This window comes from Callithrix jacchus, chromosome 6 (genome assembly GCF_049354715.1).
Source record: "Callithrix jacchus isolate 240 chromosome 6, calJac240_pri, whole genome shotgun sequence".
Classification (NCBI taxonomy): Eukaryota; Metazoa; Chordata; class Mammalia; order Primates; family Cebidae; genus Callithrix; species Callithrix jacchus.
In genome coordinates this window covers 159281532-159296473 of record NC_133507.1, presented here as the reverse complement: position 1 = coordinate 159296473, position 14942 = coordinate 159281532, and the positions used below count along the sequence as shown (strand labels likewise).

General features: G+C 50.1%; 1 protein-coding gene across 5 annotated transcripts in view; it reads right to left on the bottom strand.

Moving 5' to 3' along the window:
• UBE2F (ubiquitin conjugating enzyme E2 F (putative)) overlaps window positions 1-13912 on the bottom strand; it is an 80522-nt gene extending 66610 nt beyond the window's left edge. For 4 of the 5 annotated variants that reach the window (XM_002749956.6, XM_054258086.2, XM_017973852.4 and 1 more), the window contains exons 1-2: window positions 13791-13912; window positions 8116-8249 (exon numbers count right to left, since the gene is read on the bottom strand). In XM_002749956.6, coding sequence (XP_002750002.1) covers window positions 8116-8233 — 118 coding nt within the window. In that variant the 5' untranslated portion in view covers window positions 8234-8249; window positions 13791-13912. Of the gene's footprint in view, window positions 1-8115; window positions 8250-13754 lie in introns of all 5 variants that reach the window. The other variant, XM_035306203.3, reaches the window with a different exon arrangement.
• Window positions 13913-14942: the final 1030 nt, after the last annotated feature.

Below are 14942 nucleotides of genomic sequence, written 5' to 3'. Positions count from 1 at the left end.
GTTTCGCTGTTTTTACCCAGGCTGGAGTGCAATGGCATGATCTTGGCTCACCACAACCTCCGCCTCCTGGGTTCAGGCAATTCTCCTGCCTCGGCCTCCCGAGTAGCTGGGACTGCAGGCACGCGCCACCATGTCCAGCTAATTTTTTGTATTTTTAGTAGAGACGGGGTTTCACCTTGTTGACCAGGATGGTCTCGATCTCTTGACCTCGTGATCCACCTTCCTCGGCCTCCCAAAGTGCTGGGATTATGGGCATGAGCCACCGCGCCCGGCCTAAGATATTTTTAAAACTGCTAGATCTTGCCTATTCCATGATGCTAACACCTCTACGTAGCACTCAGTGGCCCGACATTTCTTGAGGCACCTGGCTGAGACCTTACACAATTCTGTTGCCGCATAACTTCCTTCTGAGAAATTAGACTCTTTTCCTTTCTAACTAAAGATCAAACCACAGGACCCATTTGAAGCATGACTACACTGAAATATCAGATTGCAAAATCCACCTGATCACCACAAAGGCCCTCGCACAGCACATACTCACCTTCTCCTGCCCCAGCCCTCATGACACAGGGCTCCTGCTGACTCCTTGCCACCTGCTCCCTGATCCCGCACACTCTGTGGGCAGGGGCCATGTAACCTGCCCCAGCCCTATCAGCTCAGTACCTAGCACTGGGGCTGGGCAAACATGGGGTGCTCAGGAAAAGGGGACACATAAGTATACCTGCCTACAGGTGGCAGTGTCCCTGCTGTGAGTTTCCTCTAAGACCTAGGAATGTTTCTCTTCACATATCTGGGAACTGAGGAGGTGCTCCCAAAGGTGCTGTAGACTAAATTTGTGCCCTCCACCCCCAAATGTGTAAGTTGAAGCCCTAACCCCAATGTGATGGTATTTGGAGGTAATTAGGTTTAAATCAGTTCATGGAGGTGAAGACCTCATGGTGGATTCATGCCCTTATTAAAAACAAAAATAAAGGGAGACCAGAGCTCCCCTTCCCTCCATGTGACACAGCGAGGAGGAGGCCATCTACAAGCCAGGAAGAGAGCCCTCAGTAGGAACTTGATCGTGGCCTTCCAGCCTCCAGAAGAGAAACACATGAGTATTATTTAGGCCAAGCCGTCTATGGTCTTTTGCTACGGCAGCCAAAGCTAACAAATACAAAAGGCCAGTCACACAGGCAGATGACTCCCGGCAAGAGCCAGCTCCAAGCCCCATCAGACAACACTAGGTAGAGCAGCCAAGCCCTTCAACCGAGGTAGAGACAGCTGCCACTTCCCAGGTGAACTGATTATTTCCTGTCACCTGAACCACTACCTCACAGATTTCTAAAACTAGAACTTTATTTCTTAGCTTCCTGCTGCCTTTATGCATTAAAGTCCTCAAATCCACCTTTTCTGCACACCTCACATCTGGGAGATGCTTGACTCACACACAGGCCTGCAGCCCCTCCAGAGAGAGCACCACCACAGCTGAAGCCTCACACTAGAGTGCAGGCCCACAGTGCTCATGGTCCCCTCCATGTTCTGGGAGCAAGGCTGTAACCCTGAAAAAGCAGTCACAGCCCCTGTAGCAAACCTGCTATCACTAAGAATGGAGCCCACAAGCCTACCACTTACTTTGAACACAAATGCAGATAATGTCGACTTGAGGCCTCATCTATGCTTCCACAGGTCCTCCCTGCCCACTGGGCTATGTGGCATACCTGAGGGGCTGCCAGGTTTCCCTGGGCAGCTCCACTGGCATTTTACCCTCCAACAAAGCATGTAAAGGTCAGCCTGTGGCCAACTGCCTTACATCCACACTGGCAGGATTCCTCCCCTTGGGCCATTGCTCTAGTTTTTAAAATATGTATTGTAGTACAGAACCCCCCAGCTGCATACGCTGCTAACAATGTGGCAGGCCACACCCTGAGCCCACGCTGCTAGAGTTCCGCCAGCACTCACTGGAAACAGTGGTTCCAGAAAATAGTAAATGCTTCTCTTTCTCCCCAACACTGAAATGGGGACATGTGGCAGACCTGGTACAGGAAGGTGAGGGGTCCCACCTGTGACTGGACTGCTCAGTCAAATACAGACGCCCTCACAGAGGGAGACCCCTGCACCCTAGACACTGGGAAGCTCAAGTAGGTGGGCAGCCAGACCCTCCCACTCTGCAGTGGTCTCAGCCCCCATCAACCAAAACAAGAGAAGGTCAGAAACTGCCTGGGACTCAGGGGCTTACTGGGACAAGGATATATAGAGAATCGACCCCATTTAGCCCCCGTAACTCCAGACTTGACCCTGAAATGGGTCAATTCCAAATCCCCGCATTTAACAAAGACTGACACAGTGTGCTGGCACTACGGTGTGTGTTGGGTATACAAGTGAAAGAACAGGGAGACAGGCATTCAGCTATTAGATGGAAACAGTGCCAAACTTCAGACAGACAAAAAGCAATGAATTCTGTTCTTCTTTTTTCTTTTTTTTTTTTTTAAAAAGATGGGGTTTCACCATGATGGCCAGGCTGGTCTTGAACTCCTGACCTCAGGTGATCCACCTACCTCGACCTCCCAAAGTGCTAGGGTTATAGGCGTTAGCCACCACACCCGGCCATGATTTCTGTTCTGAGGGGTGTTTTGGAGGTAGGGAGCACCACGGGCTCAGACCCTGATGGACTCAGCCACACACAGGTCCACAGGGAATGCCGACAACACTGGCAATGGCCAGCCCTCCAGTCAGGCCTGGATCCAAGTCAGGGCCAGCTCAAATGTAGATCTGACTCTCTCTCCTCAGTGACCCCAGCTTCCAGAGTCAGGACAGACAGCTGCCCCAAACACTCATCATTCCATACCCTCCAGCCAATGCAGCTACAAGCATCACTCTAGCTCCAGCCTGGAGGGCACCCTCAGAACTGGACTGGGGATACTGAAGAAATGTGGGTGTGCCTGATGGAGAGCCCTTGTGGGCATCTAGAGGCCTCCCCGTGGCAGGCCATTCCAAAGCAGGCCACGTGTTTCCAGAGACCTGGAATTGAGCCGGGAGAGCTGACTCAGCCTTCCATCGCAGTTCAGAACTGGGCCCACTACTCCAAGAAAAAGAAAGGGCCTCTGTTGTGCAGCCACCACGGGCCCTCCCCACCAGAGACAAGCTCCCGCCTCCCGAAAGTTCAGCCCTACTGCCACCTGTACCACATTAGAGCCTACGTCACAGTTCAGCAAGGCAATGAGCCAGGTGTTGTGCTGTAGCAGAGCCCAGATCACTCAGTGAGGGCTGTGGACAGGCAGCCTTCAGCAATCAGCCCTTTCAGGGATGTTGTGGCTGCACAGACCTGCACTCTACACGACATCCATTTCGGGCAACCCCCATCTAATGACTGATGGGTGCAGAGCAGGAAGACCTATCTCACTAGACTGGGAATAGCTCTGAAGGGCTATGCTTGCTCTTGCTCCAAAGCAGAGGCTGTCATGGGGCCTTCCTTGTTGCTTGAGTCTCCCTGTGCCCACTCTGACGTCCCTTACCCCCCCCAACAGGTGCTGTCCCAGAGGTACCCCTTAGTAAGGATCCTGCGTGACAAACTCCTTACCTCCTCTTCAGGAAACCCAACGTATGGCATAAAGTCCCAAAGACATATTGATACAAATTTCTACCACCTACGGATGCTTGTGAATAACACCCTCACACAAGCCACAGTATAGGATAATTCTGACTGTAGCAATCTTCAACTCCAACATCCCACTTTTCTCAAAGTCCCAAAAGGGAGTTTGGATTTCACCTGGAAAGAATTCTCACTTTATCACCTCTCCAAGTGCCCTGCACGCCTTCCAACAGCCACAGACTCTGCCAGCCTCCAAAGCACCACTTCCACCATAATTCCCCAGAGGATAGAAAGCCAGACTATCACAACACTCAAGCCACCCACAGGGCAAGCTAAACAAAGGAGCACTCTAGGTGCGGACCCCACGAACAAAGCATGAACCATCAGGCCCTCTTTTTGCACTTTGTGTGTAGCCACCTCTGTCAGATGAGGCCCTCCCTTCTCTTTACCCAACCTCCACCACAAGCCCAAACTATGACAAGCCTAAACTACTCACCACTAGCCTAGGCTGCAGCGCCTGAGGCAGGTGGAGGGAAAGGTCACGAGGGCGGGCAGGTGAGGGTGGTGTTATACTGTGTTCTACATTCTGCTGCCATTTATCACCAGTGCTTTGACTCTGAAACTTGATTTTCAGCAGTGCCCAGGGAGGGTGGAAATGGTGGCCTCAAGAGTTGACTCTGTACCTCTCTTTGTGAGACCCTTCTTGTTCCTGATGGGTCTCACAAGGTCAAAGAACCTCAGCTGGGCCCTATCAACCCAGCCAAAGATATTTCCTTCCTTGGAGCTGGAGGGGAGCCCAGGTTGGTGGGCTCTGTCAGGTCCTGAAACCAGCAGAGAACTCCAGGGTGAGTTCCTGAGCAGGGTAGGAGATGTGGAGACACAAGCCTTCTTCAACACTCTTTTCTGTGGACCTGCACTTCTGTTCTGCTCCTTTGGTTTCTGCTTGTTGCATCTGCTCCCCCAGTGCCTGTTCTACCCCAGCATGTGGGTCTGGCTGTCTTGCTGCAATAAAGCCACAACCTGGGCAAGTTTCTTAACCTCTGAGTCTCAGCAGTTCATGCGTAAAATGAAGCATCCATCTGGCAAGGCTTTGAAAAGTTAAACAAGAATTACCCCATTAAGTGCCTACTAAGGTTCAAGTGGGGCCAAAATTCATGTTGCAGCTTAATTCTACTGTGACAGTATTAAGAGGTGAGGCCTCTGGGGAAGTGATGAGGTCATGAGGGCTCTGCCTCATGAATGGGTTAGTGCCTTAAGAAAGGGCAGGAGAGAACTAGCTTAGGCCCTTTTTGCCCTTCCATCTCTTCTGCCATGTGAAGACACAGCAGAGAGCTACCTTTACCAGACACCAGTCCTACTAGGTCCTTGATCCTGGACTTCCCAGCCTCCAAAACTGTGAGAAGTCAATCTCTATTGTTTATAAATTACCCAATGTGTAGCATTTTGTTACAGCAGCACAAATGGACTAAGAAGGTGTCCACCAGAGGGCCTGGCCCTAAATGCTCAGTATACAAAAGCTACTGTTAGCTACTATTGACCAGGACAATGACTGGGTAAAGAAGATGGGACAGTCTATATGTCAGCTTCTACCCTTTCCTCTTCAGCCGGCATCCAAGCCTTCCTCGATGCAACTCCTCAGACACTGAAGCACTCACTGTCTACTCCAAGTACAGCAACAACACACCGTTTTCCTGGCTTGTGCTACAGATGGAGCCCAGAATCTGAGAAGTCATTCAAGTCCTATCAGGCACACCCAAGTAAGGTGCTCCAGCTCTTGCGCTGCCCTCCGGGCCTTTTAGGGAAAATCCTCCAGTGCAACAGACTCTGAATACAATCTAGTGTTCTCCCAGGCTTAGTAAGAAAGGCCAAGATGTGAAACACTATTCTTACTCCACTTTCAACCAATCATCCATCAGGTGAAAATCTAAAACTAAGTCCAAACTCAGGGGCAGCGGGAGAACAAGAAAAAGAGTACAGGCCGGGTGCAGTGGCTCATGCCTGATACCCAGCGCTTTGGGAGGTCAAGGCGGGTGATCACTTGAGATCAGTGGTTTGAAACCAGCCTGGCCAACATGTTGAAACTCTGTCTCTACTAAAATTAGCTGGGCATAGTGGTATGTGCCTGTAATTCCAGTTATTCAGGAGGCTGAGGCATGAAAATTGCTTGAACCCAGGAGGTGAAGGTTGCAGTGGGCAGAGATCAAGCCACCACATTCCAGCCTGGGTGAAGGGCTGAGACTCTGTCTCAAAAAAAGAAAAAGAGTACATTGTTAAGTCCCCACCAACCCAGTGCCTTCACAGTTCCCATTCCTTCCCCAATTTAACAGTGGTTTGTGTCTGCAAAGGCCAAGCACAGTACTTTTATACACAGCAGCTCTTCTGCTGTTAGATTCTTTCAGGACGCGTAACGTCTATAACCTCTACTTTGTCAACCTAATACAACATGAAAACAGGGAGTTCCAATACACTAATCAACCCTTTGCTTTCTAGCTGCTATACATGTAAGAAATGTAAACACTTGTAGGGTGGGGTGGTTCACACCTATAATCCCAGCACTTTGGGAAGGAGGTGGGTGAATCACTTGATCCCAGGAGTTCAAGACTAGCCTGAGCAACATAATGAAACCCTGTTTTATTGTTTGTTTGTTTGTTTTGAGATGGAGTCTGTCACCCAGACTGGAGTCCAGTAGAGTGCAATCGGCTCACTGCAAACTCTGCCTCCCAGGTTCAAGCGATTCTCCTGCCTCAGCCTCCCCAGTAGCTGAGATTACAGGCACCCACCACCATGCCCAGCTAATTTTTTTACATTTTTAGTAGACACAAGGTTTCTCCATGTTGGGCAGGCTGGTCTCGAACTCCTGACCTTAGGTGATCCTCCAGCCTCGGCCTCCCAAAGTGAGCCACGATGCCTGGCCAAAACCCCATCTCTACAAAAAAAAAAAAAAAAAAAAAAAATTAGCTGGGCATGGTGGTGCTCGCCTATAGCCCCAGCTACTCAGGAGGCTGAGGTGACAGGATCACCTAAGCCCAGGAGGTTTAGGCTGCAGTGAGCCATGACTGTGCCACACTGCACTCCAGCCTGGGTGATAGAATAAGATCCTATCTCAAAAAAATTTAAAAATAAATTAAATAAATGCTAACACTTGATATATAAAAAAAAAAGTAAGGCCGGGCACAGTGGCTCATGCCTGTAATCCCAGCACATTGGGAGGCCAAGGTGGGTAGATCACCTGAGGTCAGAAGTTCGAGACCAGCCTGGCTAACATGGTGAAACCCCATCTCTATTAAGAATACAAAAATCTGGCTAGGTGCAGTGGCTCACACTTGTAATCCCAGCATTTTGAGAGGCCGAAGTGGGTGGATCAACTGAGGTTAGGAGTTCGAGACCAGCCTGACCAACATGGAGAAACCCCATCTCTACTAAAAATACAAAATTGGCTGGGCGTGGTGGTGCATGCCTGTAATCCCAGCTACTCGGGAGGCTGAGGCAGGAGAATTGCTTGAACTCGGGAGGCAGAGGTTGCAGTAAGCCAAGTTCGCACCGTTGCACTCCATACTCCAGCCTTGGCAACAAGAGTGAAAATCCTTTAAAAAAAAAAAAACAATGCAAAAATTAGCTGAGTGTGGTGTCGGATGCCTGTAATCTCAGCTACTCGGGAGGCTGAAGCAGGAGAATTGCTTGAACCCAAGAGATGGAGGTTGCAGAGAGCTGAAACTGTGCCACTGCATTCCAGCCTGGGCAACAGAGTGAGACTCTGTCTCAAATAAATAAATAAATAAAGTAAAAAGTTAACTTTATTATAATTAAGCAAATTATAATCTCCTTAAAGTCTGCAACGACTTCTTCATCTTTTGTATGCCTTATAACCCCCAAGAAACTGACTTTAAAGCACCTAAAAATTTTAAGTTTGCTAAATGAATAAATACAAATTTTACGCTTGAGCATACAAATTAATATACATCTGCTTACATGCATACTCTCACACATTTCACCAACGCTTCTCCGAGGATAAAGTTTCTCCTCACCAACAAGGATAACAGAAGTCACTAAAACTCTAGCACACTACCTGTTAATAATTCCGTGAAGAGAACTAATTTTCCACAAGACTCGCCATAGGCTTTGACCTGAATAAAACAGGAAACGATCCTAAGAGATTACACAATTTGACTCCTTCCCATTTACAGAACAGAAACTATGGTGTTGAGAACCAGAGAGAGGAAAATGATGACAGCTCTGAAACGAGTTAGGCCTTGCCGACTCTCAGCACCTTATTCTTTTGCTAGCATTTTGGCGGATGCAACAAAGAACATTCCGAGTGTGTAAGACACACTGCACTTTCTAATAGCATTTCCTTGCAAAAGCACGTTCCCATCATCTGCATGGTACAACGTCCTTCCACCATAAGAGATAAGCAATTACATTTTAAAATCTTTTTAAACAGGTATTTCCATTCAGCAATAGATTGCTTTATATCCCAAAAGACTCTCTAGTCAAACTTCATTTTGTTACAGGATACAAAACCAGTTCACGCGAATGATCATTACCTTTAACAAGCAATTTGTCTCTCACAGAAACCCTCCGAGTAGAGTCCGACGCTGAGGCTGCCGTCCGGGACCCTTTGAGACCATCGTCACGCTTCAGTTTGCTTGCTAACGTTAGCATTACTGCTGCCTTTACCCTGAAAGACAGCAACGACGGCAGGATTAAAGACCAGGTCTCCAGAGACTAATCAGACATTGAGGGAAATGTGCAGGTGCTTTTGCATCTTGATTTTTTCCCATATGGAAAAGTTTTGCATACATCAATAAGATTGGATTTCTTCATAATACATTTGAGTAAGCTCTATGCCATCCTCTATAAGCCTAACTTTAAAAATTATGAATTAACATTTTTTAAAAAAAGAGAGTCATGGCTGGGCATGGTGGCTCACATCTATAATCCCAGCACTTTGGGAGGCCAAGGTGGGAGAATCACTTGAGCCTAGGAGTTCAAGACCAGCCTGGGCAATATGGCCAAACCTGTCTCTACAAAAAATACAAAAAAAGAAAAAAGAAAGCAACAACAACAAAAAATTAGCCAGGAGTGGTGGCATGCGCCTGTAGTCCCAGCTACTCGGGAAGCTGAAGTGGAAGGATCCCTTGAGCCTGGAAGGTTGGGGATGCAGTGAGCCACGACTGTGCCACTGCATTATGACCTGGGTGACAGAGCAAGACTGTGTCTCACAAAATAAAATAAAAGAGAGTCATGCATTTCACACTCACTAGGTGCCAGGCCCTGGGATGTGGTTGTGACAAAGCTCCCGTGGAACATAAGGTCCAGGGTGGCCTCCACAACCTCTCAGCCAGTGTGCCCTCACCAATGGGTTCCACATGGGTCCATTACTGCCCACTGGTTAAGTCTTCCCTTCCCTGCTGCAGGGGACCCTACCCATGGTATGGTCCTAGGACCTGGCCCATCACCACCTGAAGCAGCACAGCCTCTGGTGGTGGTGGAGTACTTCTCTTTGCTCTCCTTCCTCCTCTAATAATAAGCATCTTCTCATTTATTCATGATGTGTTGCATTTACTTACATGTGTTTTATTTATATTTCTTTGCCATTTCAACATCAGACTAAATTAAAAGTAATGTCCCAAAGTAGATTATGTTCATTGGTGGCTTCCAACTTATCTGTGTTGCAGGTTCCCCTACTGCAAGCTCACTGGGAGGGACAACAAAGACCAAACACAGGTGACACCCCTTGCTGCTTGGGAGGGGGTTGAAGAAATGCCACAATTTGTTCAAGATTTTATTTTTTAAGGGCAGTTTTAGTATACAGTAAAATTAAGAGGAAGGCATAAAGAGATTTCCCATATGCCTCCTGCCCCAACACATGCACATTCTCCCCTATTACTAACACCCCCCACCAGAGGGTACATTTGTTACAATTAATGAACTCACCTTAACACATTATCACTCAAAGTCCACAGCTTACATTATGATCCCACTAATTATAACAGTATAACTATCCTCTAGACTCTGCCTTCTGTTTCTAACATAAACTGACATTAATCTTCCTCCTAACTCTTGCTTACTTTGCCAGTCAGAGAGGAGCTCTGGAACTTCTTTTGATTGAGGACAAAAATTTGTCACTAGTTCAATATTTTCACAATTTCCTTTGTTGCTTTCATATCACTTTATTTCAATACTCCTCTGATGGTCTTCAACAGAAAATGATCTAAAAAATTCCATGTGAAAAGCTTGACCTAAGCACAGAAATTTTAGGTTGAGGCTAAGATCCTAAAAGTCAGACCGGGCGCGGTGGTCACGCCTGTAATCCCAGCACTTTGGGAGGCCGAGGCGGGCGGATCACGAGGTCAAGACATCGAGACCATCCTGGTCAACATGGTGAAAACCCGTCTCTACTAAAAATACAAAAAATTAGCTGGGCATGGTGGCGCGTGCCTGTAATCCCAGCTACTCAGGAGGCTGAGGCAGGAGAATTGCCTGAACCCAGGAGGCGGAGGTTGCGGTGAGCACAGATCGCGCCATTGCACTCCAGCCTGGGTAACAAGAGTGAAACTCCGTCTCAAAAAAAAAAAAAAAAAGATCCTAAAGGTCAAATAAGAATACTCCTCTCCTCACTGGCATTTTAAACCATTTTTAACCCAGGTCTCTTACAGTTTCTCACACCATCTTCTGCATATCCCCTAAAGGCTATCAGATTTTATTTTCTATTGTTTGTACCATGAAAACACAATATAGGCCTGCACGGTGGTTCACACCTGTAATCCCAGCATTTTGGGAGGCCCAGGTGGGTGGATGACCTGAGGTCAGGAGTTCTAGACTAGCCTGGCCAACATGGCGCAACACCATCTCTACTAAAAAATAAAAAAATAAAAATCCAGGCATGGTGGCGGGTGCCTGTAATCCCAGCTACCCGGGAGGCTGAGGCAGAAGAATCGCTTGAACCTGGGAGGTGGAAGTTGCAGTGAGCCAAGATTGTGCCATTGTACTCCAGCCTGGGCAACAAGAGCGAAACTGCATCTCAAAAAAATAAAAAAAATTTAAATGTTTTAAAAATGAAAATAATGCATAGAACTGGGACTGCAGACATGAGCCACCATGTCGGGATTTTTTTTTTGGGGGGACGGAGTTTCGCTCGTTACCCAGACTGCAGTGCAATGGCGCGATCTCAGCTCACCACAACCTCCGCCTCCTGGGTTCAAGCAATTCTCCTGCCTCAGCCTCCCAGTATCTGAGACTACAGGCACGGACCACCATGCCCAGCTAATTTTGTATTAGTAGAGACGGGGTTTCACCTCGTTGACCAGGATGGTCTCAATCTCTTGACCTCGTGATCCACCCGCCTCGGCCTCCCAAAGTGCTGTGGTCATCGTTTCAGACTGATCAATTACACAGTTTAAGTGTGGGAAGTTTAGTGTATTTCAATTATGCCTCAATAAAGTTGACAAAAATGTGAAAAGAAACCAATGTTAGTTTCTTCAGTGCTACGCCACCTCCTTAAGTGGACGAGCGCATCTTCACTGCTGCACCCAGGGCAAAGCAACTGTGTTCAGCTGATGAAGTTACTTCACAGGAAATAGTCACAAACACCTGTAGGGGTTTCAGCTGCCAGAGAGAGTAGCACGGTCTAAAGCTAAGCTCTCCTGCTTCAGCCCCTACCTGGAATGACCTTGTCAAAAATCCCTCGAAAGGATTCCTTGTTACGAAAGTGTGTCCCTTACCGGCCAAGTCTGCTGCCATGTGTGCAGACTCGAGCACATCAGTCCTGTCACATTGTCAGGGTCACCCGATTATGGACCAAGACGTGTATCCATCCATTACCTGGGGGCCAGGTGGACCCACCAGATGCCCTACACAAGGACTACCATGTTTTATCCTCTGGCTGACCTTGACAACAAAAATGAAGCAAAGAACTACAAAATAAAAGCACAACATGTTTGAACATGAGTTCAGCAGGCAGTACCCTAGGAAGTCAGAATGAAGAGCCCCATAGCCTGCACTGAGGGAGCCGCTCAGGGGAGCCTGGGGAGAGTGATGATCCCTCACATACTGAAAGGCTCACCACCAAGAAACTCTTCTGCACCACTACAGCCCACAGGCGGCACTTAATGCTTTTATGCCCCCTATCATGCCACGCTCAAGTCTTCTCTGTGGGCACAAGATGCCCCAATATTCAATTCCACTAGAAGAGTCCGACTGCTTGTTTACTATCTTCAAGTTTATGACTTGAAATATAAAAGAATGTAACACTGCTGTTTTGTTTTCCATAGAAGATAAAAAATGTACCTAACATTCTAAAAACATAAGGACATAATGGCCATCTGTTTTTCTATCATGTGTATCATTTTCACATGCCACTTTAAGGAAAAACCCAAGGCCTAATTTGGAAATGTTTCCATAGTTGTAAAATTAAATCTATACCAAAGGGTTCTAACAAAAAATAAGTAGTGTAACTGTCAAGAGGCTGGTTGAATACCTGCAGTTGCTTCAGAATTCTTTTCCTTATTCAATATGCTTCAACTCCTGAAGATGCGGTTTAAAGCAAAACTTCCCCTTTCCTGCAAAGTATGCTCTAAGGCAGCATTTCCGTAACACATCAGCTGTTCTGAACAGCATGCTCAGTCGCTAAATCCCACAAGTTGTAATTGGCCCAGTTAGGTTCCTCCCCTGGGTGGGACCTGCTTTCAGACTGCCCAGAGAAGAGGATCTGGTGTACAATTTACTAATACCATCAAGTGATATTTACTCAGCATCCCTGCGAGCAATGGCAAAACCAGGCCATGTCACTTGTGCAGGGACACCAGGGGCCAGTCAGCTCAAGGTGAGGGGACTACTTACTTACAATTCCTTCCTCATGGAGACGTCTCAATCCAAGCATAAACGCGGGTCACTAGGGGACACTCAACTTCCCCAGCCAAAGGAGCCCAGATCAGGGCACAACAAAGTCCATATCCCACTCTTCTACAGAATGCCAGTGCCCAGGAAGCTCCCGCTTGGCAGAGGAGTACTCTGGTTGCCTGACATCTTTGGAGCCCAGTCCTTTTTATTTTCAGTAGTAGATCTGCCCCTTCCTGCACGGTCTACTACCTGAATGGCAGGTGTGTCCAGGCGGGGTCCTCCAGCCCCACAGCACTAAGCTTGGCGTGATTCTGTCTCTCAGTCCCCCTCTGCCACGTCTATGCTTCCCCCTTGCCTTCACCCCACTCCTCGGCCAGGATTCCTCTGCACCAGGCAGGCCCGTTTCCTCTTTGTTCCTTAACAACACCCTGCTCATTTCCAGAAGCTTCTATTCAATCCGATACCCAGGTCTGGAACGTCCTCCTTCCCTTCACCAACGAATCCTACCCCTTCCTTAAGGGGAAGATTCCTCCCTAGATTCCAGCGTCTCCTCCTCTGAGAAGCCTTCTCTGGCTATTCCAACCCATCCTGTCACCACTTCCAGGGGGTTGGGGATGCGGAGTGGGGGCCCCAATTCTTTCCTGTGACAGATGAGGAAACTGAGCCCAGGGAGGAGAAGGCCACACCCAAGATGACACACCAGCAGAACCAGGTCTGGAACCAAGACTCTGCTGCACTAACTGCTCCAATGTCCTTCCCTCCTCGTCTCCTTGGCCGTGGTAAACACTTTCCAAACTAGTCGGGGCGCCCCCAGTTGTGGGTAAGCGTCCATACTGGCTCTTCCCGCCGCAGGTACGCGGACTGGGCCGGGTTCTCACTCCCATCACCTCCCCCGCTCCCCACGGCCTAGCGCGACTCCTACGGCGATCGGGAGTCCAGTCCCGCTTCCTGCGGCCACGACGGGCCGGTGACCTTGGCCGGGCGCCGGGCGCCCCGCTTCCTCCGGACAACGCAGGCAGCACATTCCGCGAGTGGGGCGTGAGCGCGGCCAGGTGGGGCCTGGCTCACACCAGGTACTCGGCGCGGGCCGTCCCCCGCCGCAGCCGCCACGGTCACTCACTGCCGGGCCGGGCCAGCGCCCCGGCCGCCGACGCCGACCCCAACCCCCGGCTCACTGCCCGCGGCCCGTGCCTCCTTCCCATTCCCGCCGCTCGGCCTCGCGTCCAGGTGCCCGCGCCCGCCTGGCGCCCGGCGTGAGGAAGCCCGCGGGCCTGAGGCAGCCCCGGCGCCGCCCGCACCCTCCGCCCGGCCCGCAGGCCAGCCCGTGCACCGGCCGCCGCACCTCGCTCCGCCGCAGAGCAGCGCGGTCGCTCCTCACCTGGGCTCCCCGAGACAGGTGATGCGGGCCCGGCGCCCAACACCATGCCCGGCCGGGGCGGCTGCTGCGTGATGCGGCCCCTCACAGCCGCACCGGCTCCCGGCGGCGGGACCGGAAGTGGCGGGGCGGGGACTCGGCCGCTTTCGCCCGCGGCTGCAGCGACAGCAGCGGGCGCTTTAAAAAAAAAAAAAAATTCAAAGTCGCAAAAAACTTTATTTGGAACCAGACACACGAACAATGGCGGGGGCCGGTCGGGACTCGGCTGGGCGACAGGACGCTCAGACTTCGCTCATTGGCAGAGGGCGCGGCCGGGGGGGGCGGGCACGGATTTTGAGGCTGTCGCTGATTGGCGAGTAGCAGTTAGGGGCGGGGTTTCCGAGTTGGCTCCGAAGCCCGAGTGCCCGAGCGCCCGAGCGCTGGGGGTTTTGCACTTGGCGTTCCAGGGCGGGTTCACTCGTGGTTTGCAGGGTCTAGGGGCTCCGAGGAGCCCGCGCTCTCCTTCCCTGAAGGAGCGGCCTCCGTGGCTGGAGCTCCCGCTGGCCAGCACCGTACCTGGAGTGTAAAGGACTGGACCGGCCCCCGCAGCCTGCAGTGCGGGCGGTGAGGGAGACCCGGCGGTCAGAAGCACAAACCGCCACTAACGCAAACCCGTGTGCTGCGCCCGCAGGCCCCACTATCTTGTCATGTCTCGTTTATTCCGTCTTTTCTCTCTCAAATGTGTTTCAAGTTAAAAATCCATTTCAACTTGTCCTCTTTCCCGCTCGTGGAGCCCAGATTCATCTCTTGCCCGTCAGCGTCGTGTGTGGTAGACAAGGGTCCGCCCTGGGGGTCAGGCAGGCCCCTGGGGGAGTGGGCCATCGGAAAGATGAGGTTCAGCAGGGAGACGGTCAGGAGACAAGGAGTTAGATTTTCATTTCCAAAAACCCCACGGAGAGGTTCCTAACAGCGGATTGGCAATACCAGGTTCTCTTCCTAAACCTGGCTGACGGCCTGGTGGCTCTTGCCTATAATCCCAGCACTTCGGGAGGCCAAAATGGGAGGATCCCTTGAGCCCAAGGGTTCAAGACCAGCCTGGGCAACGTGGCAAGACCCCATCGCTACAAAAAAAAAAAAAATACAAAAATTAGCCAGGCATGGTGGCAAGCACCTGTA